The 25,834-nt window shown below is 45.1% G+C and overlaps 1 protein-coding gene across 1 annotated transcript in view; it reads right to left on the reverse strand.

The window, feature by feature from the left end:
• Window positions 1-23,823, reverse strand: part of Chit1 (chitinase 1) — a 50,991-nt gene extending 27,168 nt beyond the window's left edge. Inside the window, exons 1-3 of the mRNA XM_059280196.1 lie at window positions 23,788-23,823; window positions 22,537-22,606; window positions 21,980-22,097 (exon numbers count right to left, since the gene is read on the reverse strand). Coding sequence (XP_059136179.1) covers window positions 21,980-22,097; window positions 22,537-22,606; window positions 23,788-23,823 — 224 coding nt within the window. The remainder of the gene's footprint in view (window positions 1-21,979; window positions 22,098-22,536; window positions 22,607-23,787) is intronic.
• Window positions 23,824-25,834: the final 2,011 nt, after the last annotated feature.

Genomic DNA, 25,834 nt, shown 5'->3' on the forward strand with positions numbered 1-25,834 from the left:
GCTTTCATTATAAGTTGCCTTGGTCATGGTGTTTAATTATAGCAATAGAAAAGTAACTAATAAAGAGTTTGGTGCCAGGGAGTGGAATATTGCTGTGACAGACCCGCCCATGCTATCTTTTTGAGGAATGTGGAAGATTTTGGACTAAAAAGAGTAGATGAACTCTGTAAACATAGCTTAAGGGGCCATCCTAGCAGGAGCTTGCAAGACAGTTATGCTCAGAGTAATGTGGACTGTGGGCCCAGTTCAAGAGTTTTCATAGGGGACAGTAGCTACTGGGTTAGAGAATGTTTGGGGGATATTTTGGCAAAAAATGTGGCTATTTTCTGCCCTTGCCCTAAGAATTTTCCTGAGGCTAATTTAAAAGTAATGGATTGGGAGGTTGGGGATTTAGCTCAGTGGTAGAGCGCTTGCCTAGCAAGCACAAGGCCCTGGGGTCCTCAGCTCTGGAAAAAAAAAAGAAAAAAGTAATGGATCGGTTTCTTTGGCAGAGGAGATTTCAAGACAGCCTAATGTTGACTCTGTTGCATGGTTACTAGTAATCACTCTTATGAAGATCTACAGTGAAAAAGAGCATGTAGGACAAAAGGAATACAAAATGTTCAGTTTGAAAAGAAAAAGAGCACTGGGAAATTAAATGTTGGACCCAAGGTGTGGTGGTTTGAATGAGAATAGCCCCCATAGATTTGTAGATTTGAATGCTTGGTTCCCTAGTTGGTAGACTATTTTGAGTAGGATTGGGAGGTATGGCCTTGTTGGAGGAGGTGTGTCACAAGGGGTGGACTTTGAGATTTCAAAAGCTCAACCAGGTCCCATTTTTTTCTCTCTGCTTCTAACTTGTCAACCAGGATGTAAGCTCTTAGATTCTGTACCAGTACCATGCCTGCCTGCCTGGTGCCATGTTTCCTACCATGATAATCATGGACTAACCATCTGAAACTGTAAACAAGCCTCTGATTAAATGCTTTCTTTTACAAGTTGCCTTGGTCATGGTGACTCTTCATAGCAATAGAACAGTAACTAACATACAAGACTTCTGCTAAAAAGAGATAAGATTAAAAAGAGGCCTGAATTGAGTTGGAATAAAGAGGTATGCTCTTGAGATAAAACCCCACTCAGCTAAGATTTCAAGTTGTAAAAGGAAAAGGCCCAAGGAATTTCCTGCTCCTAGAAAGCAACAAAACATGAATGCTGCTATAAGTGTGACTCGGGGGGGAGGGGCAGCTAAGCCTGGCAGCAGCATCCGTGTGATTCTGGCTATAGAATCATGAAGGATACATGAGTAAATGGTTGTAGAATCTTCTCTGAGGTTAAGAAATACCACTGAGGCCAGGAAACATGTAACAGGGCAAGCCCTGCATAAAGGTCCTGAAAGGGTAAGAGGCCATTGTGTGAAGTTGTGAAAGTGAAGTCTGTATTGCACTGGAGACCCCAAGATGTTAGAGGTACCAGAGCCATGAGAGATGTGCCAAGGAGAGCTGTACACACTGAGTGGGACCAGAGAGATGTATTGTTCAGTCAACCAAGCTGGAAGGGTAGAACCATCAAAGCCCTTTGACATGGGACATGGAGTTACAGGATTTGGAGTCTGCTGTGCTGGATTTCAGTCTTGCTTTGGTCCAGTATTTCCTCACCTTGCCCCAACTCCTCCCTTTCATGGTGACAATGTATATTCTGTGCCATTGTGTGTAATTTGCTTTTAATTTCTTTAGGGTTATAGTTAAGGGGTTGCCCGAGTCTCAGACAAGACTTTAAGACTTTGGGCTTTGAAATGGTGTTGGGTCTGCAGAACTAGGGGGACCTTGGAAACTGGACTAACCACATTTTACATTATGATATGACCATGAACCTATGGCGCAGGGAGTGGAATGTGACGGTCTGAATGAGAATGGCCCCCATAGGCTCATATATTTGAATGCTTGGTCTTCAGTTGGTGGAACTGTTCGGGAAGGATTAGGAGCTGTGGCCTTATTGGAAGTATGTCACTGGGGACAGGCTTTGAGGGTTCAAAAGGCTGGGGCCATCCCTGGTGTGGCCTCTGCCTCCTGCATGTGGTTTGATCTCTATTTTTATTTTATGTGAAGGCATGTTCTGCCTACATGTGTGTGTTAGGTTCCCCGGGACTTGAATTACAGACATTTGCAAGCTTCCTCATGTGTGCTGCATGTGGTTTGAGATGTGAGCTCTCAGCTGTTCCTGCCTCCAGGCCTTCACTATACCATCATGGCCGGGAGCCAGAAGCCCTATTAAACACTTCCTTCTAGAAGTTGCCTTGGTCATGGTGTTTTGTCCCAGCAATAGAAAAGTTACGAGTGCACAGGTACTTGCCAGGCCTTGGAGACTGTGTTAGTCCACTTTCAATTCCTCCAGCAGAATGCCTGGGATAAACCCACTCAAGTGGAAAGGTTAATTTTGGGCTCCTGGTTTTGGAGGCTTCAATCAGTCGGCGCTTGCTGTTTCGGATCTGTGGTGAGCTTGTACACGGTGGTTATATGCGTGGTAAGGCCAGTTCATGACTAGGAAACGAAGCAGAGATAAAGAGAACAGTGGCCTACGATCCCCCCAGGGCATGCTGGGCCCCACAGATGGGCTCTGTCTTGCCTCTGTGGAGCTGGGAAGTGATGGGTACACTAAGAAAAGCCCTTGCAGAGAGCATCTTAGCTTCGGGCTTCCTCAGATCCCTCTCAGAGTGGTGCACAGGTTTCTGTTTTTGTACCTGCCACCCACATCCTGTCTGCTGACTCACTCTAAGTACCCAGCTTCCTCTCCAGAGCTCCCAGAGAGCACCATGGGATGTCCTGCCACAGGCTCTGAACTGGGCTCCGCTGGGCCTGGCATCACACCATGTGCTGTGCCTGGCAACCTTGCTGAGGGCTCTTACTTCTAATGCCAGGTATTTGAGTTTTCATTTTTTCAAAAATTAACGTTGCCAAAGGCTTGTCTGCTGCATTCATTCACCCTTTAAAAAAAATACCTCATTGATTTACTAATTTATTCTGCAGTTTTTAATTTAGTTTTAGTCATTGATTTTTAGAGACATAGCTCTGGCTGGTCTGGCACTTGGTGGTGTAAACCTAATGTGTTTGCTTCCTGAGTGCTGGGATCACAGATGTGCACTACCATGCCTGGCTTGATTCTGCAATTTTTAATAAACTGACAGAAATACTTAAATGGGATGGTGACAAATTGCTGGAGGTTGGGTGTAGACTACCTTGACAGTTAAAAACTGCTGGGGGTGGACACATTCTTTATACATTTTTACCTCAGAAGTCCCTAACAGCTCTTACACTAAATGTGAGAGCCGAAGTTATGTTTTAAGTTTAAAGTACTATGCCTAAGATCTATGAAACAAAAATGCTCCTAATCTGCAAGCTCCTTGCCCAAGGACAGATAGTTCCTGAAATGCTGGAGGCTGTTGTTTACGGGAGAAAACAAGCCACATGTTTTCACTCCCCTAAACAAGTTTGTTTAACCCATGTGCACGGGATGTGCTTGATCACATGTGGGCGAGAGGTTCATGGGCAGGAAATACGTCAGGATGCACACTTGCCCCTGATTGGACCTGATGAGAAATGTGATTTGTGGGTTTGACCTTCTTAAGCCCTTGCAAAATGTGGCTTGGAGCCATTTCCTGGGAACCTGGATGTGGGTCTAGCCAGAGCCCATCCACCTGGCCAGAATTTAGTTAAAGCTTGCTTCAAATTTGACTTTAAACCATGGTCGTGGTCTTATTCTCGACTGGGGGATTAACAGTGGGCACTACTGCTCCTGGCTCAATTCTGCAGTTTCCACTAAACGGTCAGAAATACTTACATGGGAGGGTGACAAATTGCTAAAGGTTGAGTGTAGACTACCTGGACAGTTAAAAATTGCTAGGAGTGGACAAATTCTTTACGTGTTTTACCTCAGAAGTCCCCAGTTCTTACACTAAGAGCTGGAAAAAGAGTTCATCCCACTATTGGCTATCCATGAGAGTGGGGATGGGCGGGGATGGGGGGGAAGTGGGGCAGAGGGAAGTGGGGGAGGGGAGGTGGTAATTGTTTTAAAATCTATGGAGACCGCCTTTAGTACAAAAGTGTGTCCTGCGAGGGACATTACAAGTCTTTTCTTGTCTGGGAAAGCAACTAACCAACTCCACCTTCTTATCTCATGAAAGGAAACAAGAAAACTAAGAAAAGCTTGGGATAGTCATAGCTCAGAGACTTGGGTCCATGAAAAACTGAGGATTCATCACAAGCTTATAAATCAACACACGACCCTTCTGTGTAACAGTGAATCTCTGTGTAACAGAGAGCTGTAAGATTTAGGCCTTATTGAAGAAGGAGTCCATGCCAGGTGAGGTTGCTTGGTGCCTGTAATCCCAGCACAAGGGAGGTGGGTGAGGTAGGAAGATCAGGAGACCAGCCTTGCCTGTATGAAACCCTGTCTCAAAACAAAAGCAAAAACAAAACTAAAGAAGGAATTGTAGGAAACTCTAAGACAGTTATGGATACAGCAAATATTAAATGATGCCCAGATCCTTGTCAAGTTAATATAAAATCTCATAGTAAAATTTTTTCAGTTTCTTTTATCTGAAAACAGGATGTCTGGCTTTCAACAATAATGAATTACAAGGCATACTAAAAGACAAGAAAAAAAACCAAAACGGTTTAAAAAGCAGCAGTCATGGATTGTAGTTTAGAAGTTGTATTCTTTCATAATTCTTTGAGATTATAATTTTAATAGTACAACTAGTTGGTGCTTGTATATTTTTCCTAATAATTTCTAGGTCATACTTTAGCCCTTCTCCAAACCTACATATTTAATTTTCTCTAATCTTATATCTTAAAATAGCTTTTGTTGTATTTATGCAATATTAATTTAGACTTACCTATGATTTTTAAGTTTTTATTTTATTATTTTTATGTATATGAGTGCTTTTCCTGAGTGTGTGTGTGTGTGTGTGTACTACTTGTGTGGCATGCCCTCAGAGGCCAGAAGAGAGCATGGGATCCTCTGGAACTGGAGCCACCATGTAGGTGCTGGGACTTGAACCCAGGTCCCCTAGGAGAGCAGCCAGTGCTCTTAACTGCTGAGCCATCTGTTCAGCCTCTGGCCTGTGAACTTTGTATTTTGTTGCTTTCAAAATCTTTATCACTAGCTTTCTGTCTAGGATTATTTTCCTTCTGTCTGAAGAATATCTGTTAAAACTTTCTTCAGTATAAGTAGGCTGGTAAAATAATTTCATTTTCTCTTCATATGAAAATGTCCTACTTCATGTTCTTCTTAAAGCATCTTTCTGCTGAGAATAGAATTACTTTCTCTTGGAACACTAATTACATCATCTCACTGTTCTAGGGGCTGTGTTCCTGCCAAGGCATTGACTGTCAGCCTATATCTTGTTCCTTTTAATAATTTCAAGATTTTATATTTCTTTGCGTCTATTTTATTCTGCCATACATAACAGGGTATTTCATTTCGTTTTGTTTCATTGTTGAGAATCGAACCCGGAGCCTCACACGTGCTAGGCAAGTGCTCTGTCACCGAACTACACCCAGCCTTCGTTTACGCTTTAGAAATAGTCTATGAATCTATGAATTGACATCTTTCAGTCACTTTTAGAGATTTCTCCTTCATCCTTTCCTCATATATTCTTTTTTGAAACAGTATCTTACTGTGTATCCCAGGATGGATACTGTGTGTCCCATGATGGATATTTATGTAGCCATGATTTGAACTCATAGCAATCCTCTTGCCTCAGCCTCCCAACTACTGTGAGCCACCACACCTAGCTATCCATACATTTTTGTCTTCACATTCCCTTTCTCTTCCCTTGGTCTCCAATTAAATATATACTAAAGCTGCTCACTTCTCACTTCCTATAGTCTTTATTCTTCTCTTACCCCCTTTACTCTTTTCCAGTGTTTTCCTCTCTGTGCTTTACTCTGAGCATTTCCTTTTCTGACCTATCTTCCACTGGACTAACTCTTTCCTCAGTTTCATCTAATCTGCTAAATTCTTTCTTTGGGTTCTTTTTTTTTTTTTTTTAAAGATTTATTTATTTATTATGTATACAGTGTTCTGCCTTCATGTGTGCCTGCACGCCAGAAGAGGGCACCAGATCTCATTCTAGATGGTTGTGAGCCACCATGTGGTTGCTGGGAATTGAACTCAGAACCTCTGGAAGAACAGCCAGGGATCTTAACCTCTGAGCCATCTCTCCAGCCCTTCTTTGGGTTCTTAAACTCACTTATTTTTCCTTTTCCAGTTCTATATTTGGTTTTTTTTTTCAAGTTGGCTTTGTTTTCTTACATACTTCCTAGTTTTCTGGAAAAATTCTCTACCTGTGTTCAGTTTTCTTGAATGTAGTGTGTAGGCGGAAGTTTCTTGGTCCCGCCCAGCCCTGAGGTCTCCCAGCTGCTTATAAAATAATCATTCAGAGGCTTATATTAATTACAAACTGTATGGTCTGTGGCTTCAGTTTCTTGCTAGCTAGCTCTTTCATCTTAAATTAACCCATTCCTATTCATCTGTATGTTGCCACCTGGCCATGGCGTTACCGGTCTGCTGGAATCTTGTTGCTCTTTGGGTGGCAGCTGGCGTCTCTCTCAACTCCACCCTTCTCTCTGTATCTCTGCTTGGATTTCCCTCCTGGCTGTGAGCTTTCTTAACATAGGCCAAAACAGCTTTATTCATTATCCAACGGGAGCCACACATATTCACAGCATACAGAAAGACATCTCACAGCAATAGTGAGTACAGTTATTTCAAAGATGCGTTTTCTGTAACTGCAGCGTGTAAAGCCTGTTTGAGTCTGTAGTTATTTTCCTGGTTTCTACTGATTGATATTCCTGTGCTTTTGTTTCCTCATGTCACCAGGTTCAACTTTGTATCTATTTTTATTGTTTTTCCTTTGTGGAAGTAAACTTACACATAGTAAAATGTAGCCATCTCTTCTCCCCCTGCAGTACTGGGAATGGAACCCAGCACCTTGTATATATGTTAGGCGAGCATTCTACAGTTAGGTTGTATCCCAGCCCTTAATATGTTCATTTGTTTGTTTGTTTGTTTGTTACTGTTGTTTTCTCCAGATGGGGTCTAATTATATAGTTCTGGCTGTCCTGGAAGTCACAATGTAGAGTAGGCTGGCCTGGAACTTGCAGAGATTCACCTGCCTCTGCCTCCCAAGTTCTGGGATTAAAGTCATACACCTGACTTTATTGTGTTCATCTCAAGTGTACAATTAAATGAATTTTTAATAAATGTATACTCTGAGATTACCCACGCTACTAACAAATAATAGAAGTTTCCCTTTTTATTTTAAAATATTTATTGTATTTTTGTTTATGTGTGTGTGTGTGTGCACACGCACGCACGCACGCATTCATGCATGTATGTATGTATATATGCATGTACACAAGTATGAAGTGCCCACGGAGGCCAGGAGAGGGCATCAAATCCCTGAGAGCTGGAGTTACAGGCAGTTACAGCAGCCTGATGTGGGTGCTGAGAACTGAACGCAGGTCCTCTGCAAGAGCAGCAAGTGTTTTTAACTTCTGGGCCATCTCTCCAGCCCCTAGAAAAATTTTCTTACCCTGTAGTTCTGTCTTACCAGAATTATACCTCTTCCTTCTCAGTTAATCTGTAACCTTGGTCCCCAGATCACTGATTTTATTTTCTCTCTATGACCCCTTTGTCTGTTTTAAGACAGACTCCTCTTGGAACCGTGAAGCATGTGCCGTCTGTGTCTGATCTTCCCACGAGCACAACGCTTTGGTGACTCAGCGCCTCTGCCGTGCACTTCAGCAGGCTGTTTCTTTTAGTTACAGTAAGAATTTAGAGCCGGGTGGTGGTGGCGCAAGCCTTTAGTCCCAGCACTCGGGAGGCAGAGCCAGGCAGGTCTCTGTGAGTTCGAGGCCAGCCTGGGCTACAGAGTGTGATCCAGGACAGGAACCAAAACTACACAAAGAAACCCTGTCTTGAAAAACAAAACAAAACAATTAGTTTTACGAGTATACTTCAGCTTGCTTCTCTCTTTCCTGTCCGTGGACATGGGTTATTTTCAGCTCTTTGGCTGCTCTGAATTAAGTTTCTATGGCTCTCCCTGGGTGAGTTTCCTTAAAGACATGTTTCTTCTTCTTTGAATAAGTAGACAAGTATGAAATGAGAGTCATTGGTTAGTTGCAAGTTAGTTTTATCGTAAAAATCTACTTTCTAAAGTAGTTTTCTGCTCTAGTTCACACACCGAGGACCAACACGTGAGGTTTCAGTCATGATGAGTAACGAGGCCATCAGAGCCTTGGGAGGTGGTTGACTCACCCGCATGTGGGCTGTCGTGAGGTGTAGCTGTGATTTTTAATTCGTTTGCTAACAAATGGTGTTGAGGATTTTTATATGGGTCTAGTATCTACTCATCTGCCTTCACCTGTGAAGTGTCTACTCAAGTCCATTTTCCACATTTTTACTGACTGTTCACTAGTATTACTGAGTTGTGAGAGGTTTCTTTTTCTCATCTAGATAGAAGTTCACTTTCAGATACATGTACTGTGAACGTTCTAGTAGTCTGTGGATTTGCCTGTTGGTTTTCTTAGCTGATTAGTTTTTTTTATTGTGGTAAAGAAATAATAATATCGGGGTCTAGGGAGATAGCTCAGTGGTTATGAGCACCGGCTGCTCTTCCAGAGAACCAGCTGCTCTTCCAGAGAACATGAGTTTGATTCCCAGCATCCACATGGTGGCTCACAACCATCTTTAATTGCAGTCTTTGAGGACCCATCGCCTTCTTCTGACTTCCTCGGGCACCAGGCACTTAGATGGTTCACAGACATCCATGCAGACAAAACACCCAAACACATAAAATAAAATAATCTTTTAAAAGAAATAAAAGATTTCCTTCCTTAACATTTGAAGTGTGCAGTTTTAAACTCAAGTATATTCACATTGGTGTATAATGGGGCTCTAACTTTTCATATATATACATTTTACTATTCTCCCCAAACTTCCTCTTTCTCTTGGTTTGAAACAAGTTTTACTTTAGTCCAGGTTGGTCTCGGAATTCACCATGCAGTCTACTTTATCCTGGATCTTGTGACAATCCTCCTGCCTCAGTCTCCTGGATTGAGGAATTACAGTTGGGTGCCACCACGGCCAGCTGTTTTCTTTATGGAGACAGATCTGTATAGCTCTATGGGACGCAGTGTGACAATTTTATACATGCATACAGTGTTTAATGATCAAGTTGGGGTGACGAACACTTCCATCTCATTTTATGTGCCATGAACTAGAGCCTTCAAGTTATTTTGAAATTTATCATAGATTTCCATAATCTATAGTTTATTGGGATTATATCACTAGCAATCCACAGAGTCTATTTAATGAGCAAAGGAATTTATTTGGGGGTTAACTCATAAGACAGAATAAAGGATTTGTCACAGGATCTTGGAAGGATGAGGCACAGTTCAATACTGTCCTCTGGTGAGCTCTGCCCTGGTCTGTTCCAGCATCCAAAACCATGAGGTATTGAAGAGAGAACACACAGTGCATCCCAGGTCTTAAGGGTCCCCCAGTGGCCACACCTCAGGGGCATGTACCTCAAGGTCATAGGCAGGTGTAACAGTTCCCTGCTACCTCACTGGGGGCGGTGCTTCAGGGCATGGCTCACACAGCTACTCACTACATCTCCCCCTTTTGTCTAAATAAGAAAGTTCTAAGCTAACACAAAATTATATACAATAGGAATGATTATTAAGTATTGTTAGGAGAAATACACATAATTACCTAAGCAAAATGGAACTATAACCAACAAGAACAACATCAAACAAGAGATGTATACTAAAATCCAGAGATGTCCAAACATAGGTAAATGGTATGTTAGATTATTCCAAAAGCTGTCCTATCCTGAAGAATCTGAATCTAGTACTTAGTATGTTTTAGCTAAGATATGAGAAGATTGTAACTGTAACTATTAGTCTTCAACCTCATTGAAGACCTGAGAAGGGATATAATAATATCTGAGAAAACAGGAAACGCACGCAAGCAACTTTCAGAATTCTTTCGAGAGTAGACAGAGACAGCTAGCAGCCTGGACAGTCACCTAAAGTTTCTCAGCACCGTTGGGGCATCCAATTTGGCTACAGGCCTAGAATATCTGACAGACCATTTTCAGAAGCAGGAATCTTGAAAGACCATCTTACCCTGTCTTATCATAGGCAGGTGTAACAGTTACCTGCTACCTCATTAGGGCCCGTGCTTCAGGGCATGGCGAGAACAGCCACCCACTACAATAGTTCCTTATGGTGCTATGGAAAACCAGGACTTACTCCTCTCTAAAAATGTTTTGATGTCCCTTAACTTCTTTCTATTCCCAGCCTCCCCATTCCTAGTCTCCGGTGACCATTTTTCTTTTGTATTTAAAGTTGTGTATTTAGAGTAGTATACGTTTATTGTGCATGTTTGTGTGCACATACATACTTATGCACACAGATGCATAGTGTGTGGAGGTCAGAGGTTGACATCCTCTCTCTCTCTCCCCCCCCACCCCCTCTCCACTGAACCCTAAAACTCACCATCTGGCTAGTATGGCTGACCAACAAGCCCCAGAGACCCTCCTGTCTCTGCAGCACTGGGGTTTGAGATCCGTGCTGCTGTGCCTGGGGATTTGAACTCAGCTCCTCACGGGTGTGCAACAGGCACTCTGTCAACTGAGCCCCCTTCCCAGCCACCTCTTACATCTTTCTATGAAATTAACTTTTTAGTTCCTACAAGCAATTAAGCATGCGTACACGCGTCCGTCTGTGTCTGGCTTATATCGTGTAGCACAGTAACCTCCAGCTCTCTGTCCACATCGCTGCAAATGGCATGCTCTAACTCTTTTCTGGCCGAGCAACATTTTGTTGGTGGAACTCTGTCTTGAAACACCAAGACTCTATTCCCACTAAACACAGTTCCCCCTCCGAGTTCCTCCCAGCTTTTCATTGTATGCTTTTATGAGTGACTTACTTATTTATCTTAGTGCTTTTTATTTTTTAGATTAAAATATAATTAATTAATTTTCCTTCTTCCCTATCCTCCCTTCAACGCCCCTCTAGTCCTTGCTCTGTCTCTCTCAAATTCATGGCCTCTTGTGACTGATTTAGATACTTAAGACTGTTAATACCATCCGAGCACACCCATGAAGGATTGTGTAGACCAGGCTAATTAGGGAGGGACCGCCCCCCCCCCAAGACTGAAGTAGACCATTTCCTGAGCTTGGGTCCCGACTACATGAAAGGGAGGGAGCTGAGCACAGCATTCATCTCTCTGCGTCCCAGCTGTGGGCGCCATGTGACCAGCTGCCTGAAATCCTTGCCACCGTGACTTACAATGGACTGTGCCCTCAGACCGTGAGCCTAAATAAATCCTTTCTCCCTTAAGTTGCTTCTGTCAGGGGTGTTTTCACCAGGGAGCAGGAAAAACAGCTAAAACAATGCTCCATGTTGTTGGAATCGTACAGTGTTTGTCAGTGCCTGGCTGACATTGTGGTGTTCTCCAGGCTCCCGTTGTAGCCATGTGACAAGGTTTCTTTCTTTTTGAGGATCGTAAAAACCCCATTCAATATAATGTCACCTTTTCTTCATCTGCTCACCTGTCACTTCCCTGTCTTGGCTGTCGTGAAGGTGAGACGATATGGTGAACAGGCGATCATTCTTTGACATCTGCCTTCAACCCATGCTGTCACCAGAGTGTGACTGATGGATCATACGGATCGTCTTGAGAAATCTGTGTCTTTTGCATAATTGTACCATTTTGCCTCTCTGCGTAAACACTGCATAAGAGCTTCAACTTTTCCGTGTCTTCACTATTTTCTGTTCTTTTAAAAATATTTTTTGAGACTTTCACTCTGACAGCACTATTTATTTTCTGTTCTTTTAACAGCGGCTACCCTGAGGTCACCTGTGAGATGGCATTACATAGTGGCTTTGATTTGCATTTCTCTGCTGATCGGTGATGTTGAGCATCTTTTTCCTCCTCCAGAAACATGTACTCAAATAATACTTGGTGGTGGTGGTGGCGGCGGCGGCGGCGGCGGCAGCAGCAGCAGGGGTGGGGGTGGGGCTGGAGATGGGTGGAGGGGGTAAATCAAATTAAAAATACAACTAGTGAGCACCTCATTTCAGCAATAATAGCTATTAACAAAAAGACATAACGTGACAAGCCCTGGCGAAGGAAACCCTGCACCCTATTGGTGTGAATGTAAACTTCAGCAGCCATTATGAAAAGGATGAAGGCCCCTAAAATGGAAATAGTTATCATGTGATCCAAATGAGGCCCACACTTATAAAGAACTCTACTCTCATGCTTATGGCTGCTCCGTTCACAATGTCAGCCTCAACCTGGCTTTGTAGCACAAAATAATACTGGGGCTATAATCCTTCTGTCTCCCATGTGCTGGTGTTAAAGGTGTGTCCATCACTCCCAGCTTCCCTTTGCCCATTTTTAAATTGAGTTATTTGTTGTTACTGTTGAGTTGGAGAAGCTTCTTTTAGGTTCTGAATTTTGACCTTTATCAGGCGTAATTTGTGAGCATTTTCTCCACCCACCCCAGCTACCGAATGTTGAGATTTCTCAAGCCTTTTGTGGGGATATACCTCTCTGGACCTGCTCATTTAATCTGATTGAGAATGTTGGCAGGTTTCCATTTAGGAATCACCTAGCTCAGTAATACTGTGGCAGCGTCTGGTGCTGTAGTAAGGTGGTGCCGGAGCGCCACCTAGTGTACATCTCTGGTAATCCACACTGCCGCACTGGAGAAACCCGGTTTCTCCTCAGTCAGTCCTTTGGCAGTGCACCTCCTCCGTATCAGGATGCTGGCCATTTGTTCTCTTTTCCCTCAGCCTGGAGGAAGTGGGAGTTTGAAATTTCCTCCCAACCGTTCTGCACATGATGGGGGCTGAGTGTGATTTGAGTGGAGAAAGCTACAGATTCTACCAGATTTCAGTATGGCTCACTTCACAATGTCTTGGGGCCACAAAAAGCTCTTCATTGGTTTCTAGATTTTTCCTGTTGGTCTATGGATTATTAAATTTATGTCTCCACGGGGGAGATCCAAGGCATTTTGTTGACGCTGTTTTCCTCTCTCAGATGAGACTTCTTATGTGCAACAGCCCTTGGTATCGGTGAAGATATGCTTAGTTTCGATAACCATTTAATAGAAGGGTCTTTCAATAAATTCCATTAGTCAATTAAAGGTAAAATAGGAGGGAGATTTTTATTTATTTATTTATTTATTTTTTGGTTTTTCAAGACAGGGTTTCTCTGTGAACAGTCCTGGCTGTCCTGGAACTAGCTCTGTAGACCAGGCTGGCCTCGAACTCACAGAGATCCGCCTGCCTCTGCCTCCCGAGTGCTGAGATTAAAGGCGTGAACCACCACCCTGCTGAAGGAAGATCTTTTATGTTTTGTGTGATGGTTTGAATGGGAAAGGTCCCACAGGCTCATATATTTGAATACTTGGTCCTCAGTGGGTGGACCTGTTTGGGAAGGATTGGGAGGTGTGTCACTGGGAACAGGCTTTGAGATTTCAAAAGAGCCATTTCCTCTCTCTCTCTCTCTCTCTCTCTCTCTCTCTCTCTCTCTCTCTCTCTCTCTCTCTCTCTCTCTCTCTCTCTCTCTGCCTGGAGCTTATATCTCACTATGTAAGCACTGGGCTCTCATGCTTGCCCGTCTGCTGCCATGCTTCTCGCCACGATGGTCATGGAGTCCAACCCTCAGAAATGGTAAGCCCCCAATAAACTATTTCTTCTATAAGTTGCCTTGGTCAGTGTGTCTTTTCACAGAGATAGAACAGTAATTAAAACAGTTTGTGTTTCCTTAATCACGTGAGTGTGGGACTCTCTGATTATCCTCTTTTCCAATCCTCCCTCTGATGTCACACTTTTTTTTTTTAGGCCTAGTCTCACTAAGCTGCCCAGGCAGACCTTGAATTAGACCCTGCTTCCTCAGCTCCTGAGTGGCTGGGTCACAGGCTCGCACCCCCAGGCTTGGCCACGTGTTGTCTTGATGAGTCTGAATTTACAGAAAAGTTTGAAGTGAGGTAGTGTGAGTCTTCCAACATGGCTCTTTTACTTTCAAAAGGTATTCCTGGCTATTCTAAGCCCCTTTGCATTTCCATACGAAGTTTTGAATTGTGCAGACAGTACTGTGACGTGCTAAGGTTTTGACTGGAATTGCAGTTAAATATCCACGACATCATCGAGGGGAAAGTCAGTGTATAGAGTCCTCTAGTTGATATGTATGGCTATAACCTCCATTTCTTTAAGTCCTTGTAACAAAGGCATATCTTTTCTCAGTGTAAAGAGATTGCACACATTTTGTTTGTTTACCTCCATTTTTCATGCTTTTTGTTCTAAGTGACAATTAAGGATTAATTTTTCCAGTGTTTCTGTGAGCATCAAAATAGAGTGGTTATGTGGGTGGGCGGGGGCAGTCCGTACAAGGCCCCGGTTCAGGACTCAGAATTGCAAAACATGGATAAATGAATAAGATAAAAGTACTGTCATGTCTATGTCCTGTGCCTGCATCTTGAGACCTTTTTAAATTCACTTATTAATTAAAGTCGTTCTTCTGGAAGACCCTAGGATGCTCTACAAATGCCACAGCAGCCCATTTATTTCTCAATCTTTTTAACTTCGATTTCTTTTCTTTCCTTCTTTCTTTCTTTCTTTCTTTCTTTCTTTCTTTCTTTCTTTCTTTCTTTCTTTTCTTCCTTCCTTCCTACCTTCCTTCCTTCCTTTCTTTCTTTCTTTTTTTTGAGACAAGGTTTCTCTGTGTTGTTTTGGTGCCTGTCCTGGAACTCGCTCTGTAGCCCAGGCTGGCCTTGAACTCACAGAGATCCACCTGCCTCTGCCTCCCAAGTGCTGGGATTAAAGGCTGCGCCACCACTGCCCGGCTTGGATTTCTTTAACATCCTATTATATTGACTACAAATTACATGCAGTGTTAAATGATAGTCACAGTGAGCAGCCTTGTCCTCACTCCTGTGGGGTGACGTGTATGTGCACACGTATGTATGTGCGTGTGTCTGTGTGTATATCTGTATGTGTCTCTGTGTATCTGTGTGTATGTGTGTAGATATCTGTGTGTGTGTCTGTGTTAGTGTGTCTGTGTATGCCTAAGTGCCTGTGTGTGTGTTAGTGTGTCTCTGTGTATCTATGTGCCTGTGTATGTCTGTGTGTTTCTATTTACCTGTGTGTGTGTGTGTGTGTGTGTGTCTATATTAGTGTACCTGTGCCTATGTGTGAGTGCATCTGTGTGTGCATGCATTAAAAACATTCGAAACATTTCTTTCTATTCTTAGTGAGCTAAGAGTTATAAATGAATGCTAAATTTCATGTTCTACCTCTATATAATTTTCCATTTTTATATTTCTGTTAATGTGGTGACTTACATTTTTAAAAATTTTGAACTGACCTTGCATTCCTTAGATTTCATGAGTTATTTTCCTTTTATTGGATTTAGTTTGATAATATTTGTTTGAAATTTTGGGGTCTGTAGTTATAAGGGCTAATCATTTCTCCATTTCTTATGATAGTATTTGTACTTTATTTGAAGTCTCACTCTGGATCCAAAGCTGGACTTGAAATCACTATGTAGCTCAGGCTGGCTTCAAACTCACTGCAGTTGTCCTGAGTGCTAGCATTATAAAAAAAGAGTCATTATCCAAGGCTCTCACTTCTGACTTTGAACTCCTGAGTTAAGGTGGCACATTCCTTTAATCTCAGTACTCTGAGACAGAGGCTGACAGATCTCTGTGAGTTCCAGGCCAACCTCAGTTACATAGTGGGTATCAGGCTAGCCAGGGCTTTATAGTGAGACCTTGTTTCACACACACACACACACACACACACACACACACACACACACATTGGTGTGGTGTGGTGGGAAGTGTTTCCTAAATAGTTTATGTAACATTGACCTTTTAAATTTACATTTCAAATGTTTGATATATTTCACTGCTGAAGCCTTTTGTGTTTGGAACTTTCTCTGTAGTGAGTGGGTGGTGTTTTGTTTGTTTGTTTGTTTGTTTGTTCTCTCTGTGGTAAGATTTTAAATTAAATGTTTAATTAATTTTTAAAAACTTAAAGTATTCAGAGGTGGAGATGTGACTCAGTGGGACTTGCCTAGCATGCATGAAAGCATGCATATTTGACCCCTGAGACCCTATAAAACAGGTGTGGTGGTACACATCTGTAATCCCATATAAGACAGGTGTGGTGCCCATCTGTAACCCCACACAGACAGATCAAGAGTTCAAGACCAGCTTTAGCCTTAGCACTTAACACATAGTGAGTTCGGGTCAGCCTGGGTTACCCGACACCCCACCGTGAAGTAAAAATTAAGGTATTCTGACTTTTCCTGAATATTGTTGTTTTCAAGGCCATTTTCAGTTTTCTCTGAAACAGTAGACACTTAAGACATGAGACACATACCTCGGGGAGGGCCTATCCCTTTGGTCTCCGTCAGGGTGTTGGAGAGCCAGACTGAGTCATTTCCAGGCCTGACCTGATACTGGACTTGCTAATGAGCCTTAGTTCCATCCAGCTCATTGCTCATTTCCAGTAATTTGAGGACAGAATAAGAACCTTTCCTGCAGCAGGTACCAATAGATTCTAGAAGTTTCTTTGTGCTTTGCAGACTCGCTGGTACGTTTCGGAGCTGAGAGTGTACGTCTCTGACCGGCATCATCATCTCAGCCTCCTGAAGGAATTTTCAGAACTTCATTTTTTATTGGTGTTCCAGGCAGCACATGACACTGTGGTAGGAGCAGTGTTCTCTTAGGATTCTCTGCCTCCTGAGTGGGAGCAGACACCCCCAGTTGTTTTTTATTATGTTCAAGGCTTGCACTTGTGGGTCTGTTTGTAGGAATAATTGACGCCTCGGATGATGTCATTTTCTTCCAAAGAAAACAGTTATTTGCTTATTTGGAGCCTAGCAAACCTAAGGGCTGGCAGTCTGGAGTCACTTGAATCCGCATTCAGAAATTGAGTTTGGGATGGCTTGAACTGGGTCCACTGTGTATAGGCAGAGGAAAACTTGGTTCTGGGCACAGGATGTCTGTACCTGTGAGGGCAGCCACCTTTTTGGCCATTTCAGATTCTGTCATCTATGCACTGGTCCTATGGGGCCATTCAAACAACTGTTCCATCTCTCAGCTTCCTCTGCACTGGTACCCATGGCCAGTGGTGCTGGCTCATTGCCACCATGCCTGTTTTCCTCCAGATGTTGGCCCATTGTCTTATGTGACATTGTTAGTAACCCATGCTTCCAAGCAGGGGCCAATCTTTTGTCTGGTTCATCTGGCTGTCCCTAGTGGTGAGTGGGTCTAGAGTCCCCCAACTTTACACCAGGAACTGCCACCTCTCCTTTATTCTTCCTTTATATGATCTTTTTTGTTTGTTGGTTTTGGTTTTTTTTGAGACAGGGTTTCTCCGTGTGGCCCTGGCTGTCCTGGAACTCACTCTGTAGACCAGGCTGGCCTTGAACTCAGAGACTGTCTACCTCTGCCTCCTGAGTGCCGGTGTGGCCACAGTAGAGGGTATTTTTTTATGCGGTCCATTTTGTTGCTGTTGCTTTTTGTCTTGAATGCTACTTTCTCTGTTTTTTTGTTTTGTTTTTTTTTTGTCTGTGTTTTCTTTGATCTTCTGGGTTTTTGTTTATCTCCTTATCTTTTAACCAGACAAGAACATTTTTCTGGCAGAGCACAATGTTTTTCATCTACAGTCCCAGCTAACTAGGGCCTGGAAGATCACTTGAGCCCCGGAGTTCATAGCTGTTGATGTCTCCTAAGATACTTGAAATTTGAGTGCACCCATCCATTCCTTTGGTACTTTCCAGTTTTCAATCAAAGTGAATTTCAGTGCCACAAAAATCACAATCTTAGATTTTTCAGTTTTTGATAGTGAATCAGTGCTTAAAAAATATATTTGATAGTGAAAGTATAAAATCCAGGGTGACACTCCATAACTTGAGAACGGCTGTAGAAGTTCATTGAGATGTATAGACTTTGGGTCTAGTTAATTTTGGTGTGTGATGAATTTTAATTGGAAGTTTATCTAATAAAATTTACAAAAATATAAAAATCATAGTTATTTTATTTGCATAATTTTGATTTAGTTATCATTTGCTCTTGCGGGCTGGAGATGGTTGAGACAAGTTTCATGTAATCCATGTTCATCTCAAACTCACTATACGACCAAGTTTGGCCTCAGAGTCCCTAAGCTCTGTGATCCCAGTCACAGTTGTACACCACCACACCCCTAAGTCTTTGCTTTTCCTTTTATGACTTTTTTTTCCTCTTGAGTTCCTTGTTTTGATTCATTTCTCAGTTGGCAGGAATATTCCCTCAATTAAATTGTTCAAAGAGATTTTAAGGAAGAGCGCTCTGGTCTCCTAGTAAAATTTAGTAACATCGACATCAGTTAAAAATCCACTCTGTAGCCTGGAATCCACCCTCTAGCCTGGCGGTGGTTGCACATGCCTTTAATCCCAGCACTCGGGAGGCAGAGGCAGGTGGATCTCTATGAGTTCGAGGTCAACCTGGTCTACAGAGAGAGTTCCAGGACAGGTTCCAAACCTACACAGAGAAACCCTGTCTTGAAAAACCAAAAGCCAAACCAATCAAACAAACAATACAAAACCTTGAAAACCCACCCTCTACAGATGTTCTTCCTGAACAGCGGGCACAATGTCAAATCTTGTCAGCAGAGGGCGCTAGAGGGCCGGGTATGGAAAGGTTCCCGAGTACTCCAGTGAGAGTTAGTCTTAACAACCTTTGAGGGCACGCCCCCAGGCATCTTTCAAAGCTGTCATGTGACTCTCCCACGAGGTTTCCCAGGGGCAAATCCTACTACACACGCGTGGGAGGCATCCCGGCCAAGGTCAAGGCAGTGCTGGAAGGAGACAGCTCACCCGAGCGAGGCCCAGGTGGCCTGGCCCCAGGGGAACTGTAGGCAGCCTAGCAGAGGCTGTGGCCCTCTAGCCCTAGTGGGGTGACTCAATCCACTAGTCTTAGCTATCGAATGTGAACTAATTATGTCCAGGGACGACCCAGGGACCTCTGCCATCAGTGAGCTGCTACTCTGCTTCCAACAAAGACTGAGGCTTTTGGACATGCTGTCTTCCATGTTAATTCCTTTTTATTTATTTCCTTCCACTTCTCCGAGACCCTTCAACATTCCCATCTAGTCCCCTTATTAATTCCAACCCTGACTGATACACAGCCCCTAGTTCAAAGGCAGGGGTGAGCTGAGGGGCATTTCTAGGCCTTTCTACTCCACTTTCCATTAGAGATGATGGCACCTCTCAGCTACTAACGCCTCTGAGCCCTGCACTGGGTTCTGAAATCCTGCAGAATTACAGTTTGCTTGAAGAGAACTAGGAGACGTGAGGTTGCTGCAGACAGGCATAACATCTGAGAAAATGTCCTCAGTCTTCTCTCTCATACAGCGACCCATTGTTCTGCATCTCTTAGCTGGTCCTGACGTCACATTCCCCTCTGTGGTGTCCTTCATAGATTCTTTTGGGCGTCATGCGGCCACTGCCTTGCCTGGGCCCTGACCCCCTAAACTAGGATAATAGTTTCCCTCAAAATGCTACCTATCTGTATTCTTCCATCCTCACCGCTGAACGCTTTCCTGTCTAGTGCAACCCGGTGCCTACCTCTCCGATCTGCTTGCTCCTGTTATCTGTGCACACCTTAAATTGTTTTCCTCCCTCTGCTCCCCTCGGGCAGCCTTGGTAGAACCCTTTTGGAGCAGCAGGGAAAACGTATTTGCACGTACGTGGAGCCCTCTGCTGGTACAGGAGGGGTAGCTAATGAAACTGCTGTGGAAGAACTGAAGCAGCCTTCCTGTTCACCTCAGCCCTCTGACAAACTTGTTGGAATCCCACTTCTTGCAGTCACGGGGGACTAAGGGCGCCTGAGACCCCGGTCTTGTGAATAACCACTATTTGTGATGTTCTTGAGTTCTAGCCACAGGCCAGGCACTGATGAATCTCTTCATCCCTATTGTATCTCGTAAGCTGGGGGTGCAGTCCAGTGGCAGACCATGAACTTAGGAGGTGCAAACCCTGGGTTATGTTCTCATTGTGTTTCAATTCACACACACACAGAGCTATTTATTCCTCACAACCCTAAACCGTGACAGACCTAAGCATATGAGCCCCACTGAGGAAGAACCCTTAGAAGAAAGACAAAGGAACCGGGCTGGGGAGGTGGCCAAGCACATCAAGGGCTTGCTTCCAGATCCCCAGATCTGTGTAAAGGCAAAGTGCACGAAGTGGCCTGCTTGTGATCTCTGGGCACAGACGACAGAGATGGGGAACCCCAGAACAAGCTGCTGGTCAGAGGTTCAGGAAGAGACCTTGTCTCAGAGTGAACAGTGTAGAACAATCAAGAAAGACCAAGGAGCTGGGAGATGGCTCACACCTTTAATCTCAGCACTTGGGAGTCAGAGATAGGCGGATCTCTGAGCTCAAGGCCAACCTGGTCTACAGAGTTCCAGGACAAGGCTACACAGAGAAACTCTGTCTCGAAAAACCAAAAGAAGAAGAAGGAGAGGAGAAAGAGAAGAGGAGGAAGGAAGAAATAAAGGAAGGAAAGATAGATGTGGACAACACCCTTGAGCCTCCACCCTCACACAAATGTGCCCACATATGCTCACACATGTGCACACCACATACACATAAACATGAAAGGAAGAAAGGAAGAGGGCCCACCCTGTGTGAGGTAATCATCATCTGCAGGCTCCCAAGCAAGACAGCACCTGGTGTGGGGTGCGGGGGAAAGGGGGCTCCTTGGGGAGCAGGAGTAACTGAACTGTGAGCAGTGGACCCTTGCAAGATGAAAAAGGAGTACTGTGGCCAAGAGGGGCTGGTGTGCAAAGTCTACCACAGTCAAAGCATTTTCAACAACATCAACCATAATGCCTGGGACTCGGCTGCACAAATGCGGATGGACCTCACAGTTTTCCATGCTTGTAGATACTCCGCAGACTGCCGGTGTTTTATGTCCTCCAAGGTCACATAACCTTGTCAGGTAGAGATCACGACTCCATCTTATGAACAAGGAGGGTGAGCACCCCAGGCTGGACTTGAACTCAAAGTTCTCTCATCTCAGCTCTCCAGTTGCTAGGATTCCAGGCCTGGATTACTACTCTGTTTTGAGCTTCAGATCCATTGTCAATATTCAGGGTCGTGTCCTTCAGGTTTCTCAGGACACTGTCCCTGAGGCACACCCTCTTCCATTTCAACCTGTCTGACGCCAGGAGTTACAGTCATATCCGCAGCAGGCTGCTGCTGTAGCTGGCTGTGAGTCTGGCCATTTGTTGCCCAGCATGGCATGGATATTGAGTTTTCTCTGTCCTCTCTCCATGATCCCTTACAGGCATTACCAAACTCAGCACTCTTTGTCCCTCGGCATAAGCAGACACAGTGGTCAATTCTTGTGGAGTTCTCTTGAAGTCTTCCTGCCCTTTCTCAAGTCTTTATTTCATACTTTCTTTTTTAAGATTTATTTTATTATTTCTGTTGGTGTATATGTGTGTGTATGTATGTGCACATGTGTGTAGGTGCCTGTGGAGACCAGAAGAGGGCACTAGATCCTCTGGCGCTAGAGTTACGTGTAGCTGTGGGCTGCCTGTTGAGGGTACTGTGAACTGAACTCAGATCCTCTATATGACCAGCAAACACAGCACTCTTAACTGCTGAGCCATCTCCAGCCCCAAGATTTTAAAAATAGACAAACATATCAATGATTAAAATGCCCTTTTAGGACAAATGGTACCCCCTTCTTTGCATGTCTGGGTATTGTTTATTGGGGTGAGCGGGAGTCAAAGCCACCACCTGGTTCCTTACAGCCCCACAGTGGCACAGAGGGCAGCCTTGGGTATGCTGCCTTGTGGGCAGGAAGGAGGCCCCAGAGGATGGCCTCTTGCCGGAGCTGCTGGAGCTGCCGGCCACCTACCTTCCCTTTTCCGTGTTGTGGTTCCCTGGCTCATCCTGTGCAGCAGAGGTCTTGATTCCTGCATCCTGATACTCAATGGCTAGCAAGGTAAGAAAGTTCCGCACATGCCACTTTGAACCTAGAGAACAGACACCCTTCACTCTTTTGGGCGCCTGTGACTAAGTTTACGTGACAGATCCTGCTGCAGGCTGCCCCTGTTGGACCCAGAGTGCTGAGACTCACTCAGAAGGGTCTCAGCCTTCCGAAAGCCAGGGACGGAAGCTGAGAGCGAGCGAGTGCTCTGTGCATCAGAGCCGGCTCTCCACGGGCACCAGAGTTTCACATGCTCCTATTAAAGATTGCCAGAGGCAGACAGTAACCTTTACTCAGTTAGTCCTAGTCCACGGGTTTAGAGTTCAGCCCAAAGCAAGTATATAAGTCAAAACTCTTTCTTAGATTGTAGTTTCTTTGACATTTATTTGAAATTTACATTCTTCTGATTTACTTCAAAAGATATTTCCCCCTTGTTTTCTGATAAAATTAAGACTCCAGCAATATATACTGTGTTTATCCTTTACCATCCCTGGCCTTTGACACGTGTTCCCATTCCTCCACATCACTGTACTGCTGCGTTTCATTTCCATACAGCTCCAGGGCACAAGGACAGAGGTTAAGGGGGTGAGCAAGCTGCCCGAAGTAACACGGGCTTGCTGAGCTGGATCCAGGTCCCAGTCGACATGGCTCCAAACCCTTGTCCTGTAATCACTGTGTTGTATCTCAGGGGGCTTCTTGGATGTCAGATTGACCTCTGGGTGGAGCTTGACTGCACAAGAGAACCACGTGGGAAGAGTGAGGCAGGGAAGCCCTCCCCCAGGTGAGGACTGCCTCCAGAGGTCACATAGAACCTACAAGATGCCTGGAGGCTGGGGAGATTATATGACCCCCAATGGGGGACCCATGTTGCAGGTAGCCAGGACCAGATAGAGTGGGAAGAGGCAGCCCCTAACTCTTTTATAGCCTGCAGTCCATTCTGAGGCTTAACGTCAAAACACTGACTGGTGATGACTGTCCAGAGATCAGAGACCAAATGGCCAGGCAGGACATGTGCTCTGTCTTGACTGTGTAGGAAGCAAGGTGGCCTTATGGCCCTAGGGGTGCTCAGCACAGAGGGAAGACTGTCAGAAGCAGCCTGACGAGGAACAGGCCTGGCCTAAGCTCTCTGCAGAGACTCCACATGGCCTCTGGCCATCTCCTGGGGTATGAAATATCCACTTCAACACTCCCTGCACATCTGGTGTGTCCCCTGGGGTGGAAGGAGCTTCCTCATTTGGGAGAGCTGGTATGACCTCTTGTCCTGGACTGAAGTCCCTCCCACAGGCTCCTGGTCGGCTAGGTGCTTTTTTTTCCTGTGGATCCCTGTCTTCACACACCTCATCAGCAATGATAAATGTCTGCTCGCTCAAAGAGTGGGATTGGCATAGAGAAACCGTCCAGAGCTGGACAGGATGGTGGACAGGAGTGAGGTGAAGAAAGCTACGGGGGCAGGTGAGACGGCTTAGTAGGTAAAGATGCCCGAGGTCAAGACTGACCCCAAGTTCAACACGTGGGACCCGCGAGGTAGAAGAAGAGAGCCAAAGTGTTCAGTGACTTTCCCCCTTCCACTGTGTTGTGTACGTGTGTGCACACATACGCGCACACACACGCACACACACACACACACACACACACACACACACACACACACGCACACACACCCCAAGTGAACTAAAGTGAAAGGGTCTGGGGACTGTGCGATGCTTTGGCGTGTGAACTTGGAGGCACTTGCTTACCGAGCCTGACAGCTTGAGACGGATCCCAGGACTCATGGTAGAAAGAATTGACTCCAAGGGCTGTCCTCTGACCCCATGTGTGTTCGTGCACACACAGATAATAACTATTCTTTTTAAAGGTGAAAAGAGAAGTGTCAGCTGATAGGGAGGGCAAGGTGTGTAAGGCGGCCAACCCCTGAGCAGCCTTCAACTCACGGTGAGTCCAAAGATTCACCAGGAACCCTGAACTTCATTATCCCTTTCACACAACAGAGAGATGAAGCCTGCCTTTGGGAGGATGGACAGGATTCATTGTGGTCCCCTGAAATAAAAAAGAAAGAGGAGATCTTTAACTGCCCATGCCCTTCATCTTCAGACGCTCCCCCAGCTTTTAATCGCCCATCCTGGGGTATGTTCTCGGAATCACCAGCAGGGGGAGGTAGGCCTCCATTTTGGTCCCAAGCCGCAGTTGGTGGGAAGGAACTTGTCCCGACAGGTACACTCCAGGCCAGGTGTGACTCAGCCCGGACAAGGAACCAGGAGTTCCATGAAGTCTGAACTAACTGGGTCTGAGTGTTTATTTATAAAGCCAATCACTATTTCCCAATCTGACTTCCTCTGGGTGTGTTTGTGGTTGGGAGCTCGCGCACACGCTTGTGTGTGTGTGTGTGTGTGTGTGTGTGTGTGTGTGTGTGTGTGTGTGTGTCTGTCCACATGTGTAAGTAACCCTGTCTGTGTGCAGGGGAATCAGCCCATGTCCTGGACTCTGGGCTGTGGCCAGGCAGGATGATCTCAAATCTTGGAGAAGGGGGCTGCCGGTGCTGAGGCAGGGCCGGGACCCCTTCTGTGAGACAGGAAAGATGTACACGGATACCTCCTGCAGGAGACGGGTCTGTGGATGTTTCCATGGGGGCATTCACCTGAGATGGGCACAGTCAGAGAGGCAGGCAAGGCTGACCAAGGCCCTCTCAGCTGCTCTTTTTTGTCCCTACATGTGTGAACCCCCTCTCCATGGACACTGACTGGAGAACACGGTCTGGGCTTTCCTCCTCAAGATGAGGCACAGACAGGAGCCTACAGAGTGACCATGGAGGGACAGTCCTGGAGAAGGACCAGGGGCAGGTGCTGGAGAGGCTCCGCCACAGTGGCCTCCAGGAGCCTGGAGGAGGTGATGTAATCAGAGGATGTGTCTAGGCAGGTGACAGGAGACAGCTACACTATGACTCCAGTCCTTGAGGGACTGGTGGGTCACATGGTGGCTTTGATCATGGGCTTTACAGTTTGCTGTATCTTTTTTCTTTTTTCTTTCCTTCTTTCTTTCTTTCTTTCTTTTTTTTTTTTTTAAGCATACCCTGGTTCTACAAGGAAGACCAGAAAGGTAAGCTCAGAGAAGCTCAGTAAGGAACCGCAGGATGCACAGCCAGCAGGTCTAAATCCTCAGATCAAGTCTGAACTGGCTCCTTAGGTGGCCTCTGCCCCCCTCCTCCTGCCCCAACTTCCTGAGCAGAACCCTGGAGGCAGGAGGGCAGGGCTTGGTCTGATAACTCTGCAGCTTGTTTTGTTTTCAAACTCAGATTACCCAACCTGAATAACATCTAGAGACTTGGCCCTCAGTCACCACATATGTGGGAGGTGGGTGTGCAAGCAGACTGCTACTGTGATCGTGTGTGGTGAGTGTGCACGTCTGTCTAGAAGGCTGGTGTTGGGAGGATGTGCACACAGATTGGGTGCCGGGTGTGTGTGTGTGTGTGTGTGTGTGTGTGTGTGTGTGTGTGTGTGTGTTTGTAAACCAGAGTCCCTGCCTCTGCTCTGCATCCGAGCTAGAGTGCTGGCCATTTATCTGCTTAGGGCATCCACTCTGCAAAGGGAGCCCAGTAAGGCAGAGGAAAGGGCTTCTAGAAGGGTTGCTTCACGTGTGGGAGGTGTGTGATGTGTGGGAAAGGTTGGCGGAGTCTCAGCTCCACCATGTCCTAACCCACAGCAGCTGCTTAAGCCCCGCCTTCTTTTCCTGATTGATGGAGATATCACTTAACACTTCAGAGAGCTGCTGGAAGGAACAAAAGAGAGG

The sequence above is a fragment of the Peromyscus eremicus genome, chromosome 15 (genome assembly GCF_949786415.1).
Source record: "Peromyscus eremicus chromosome 15, PerEre_H2_v1, whole genome shotgun sequence".
Lineage (NCBI taxonomy): Eukaryota > Metazoa > Chordata > Mammalia > Rodentia > Cricetidae > Peromyscus > Peromyscus eremicus.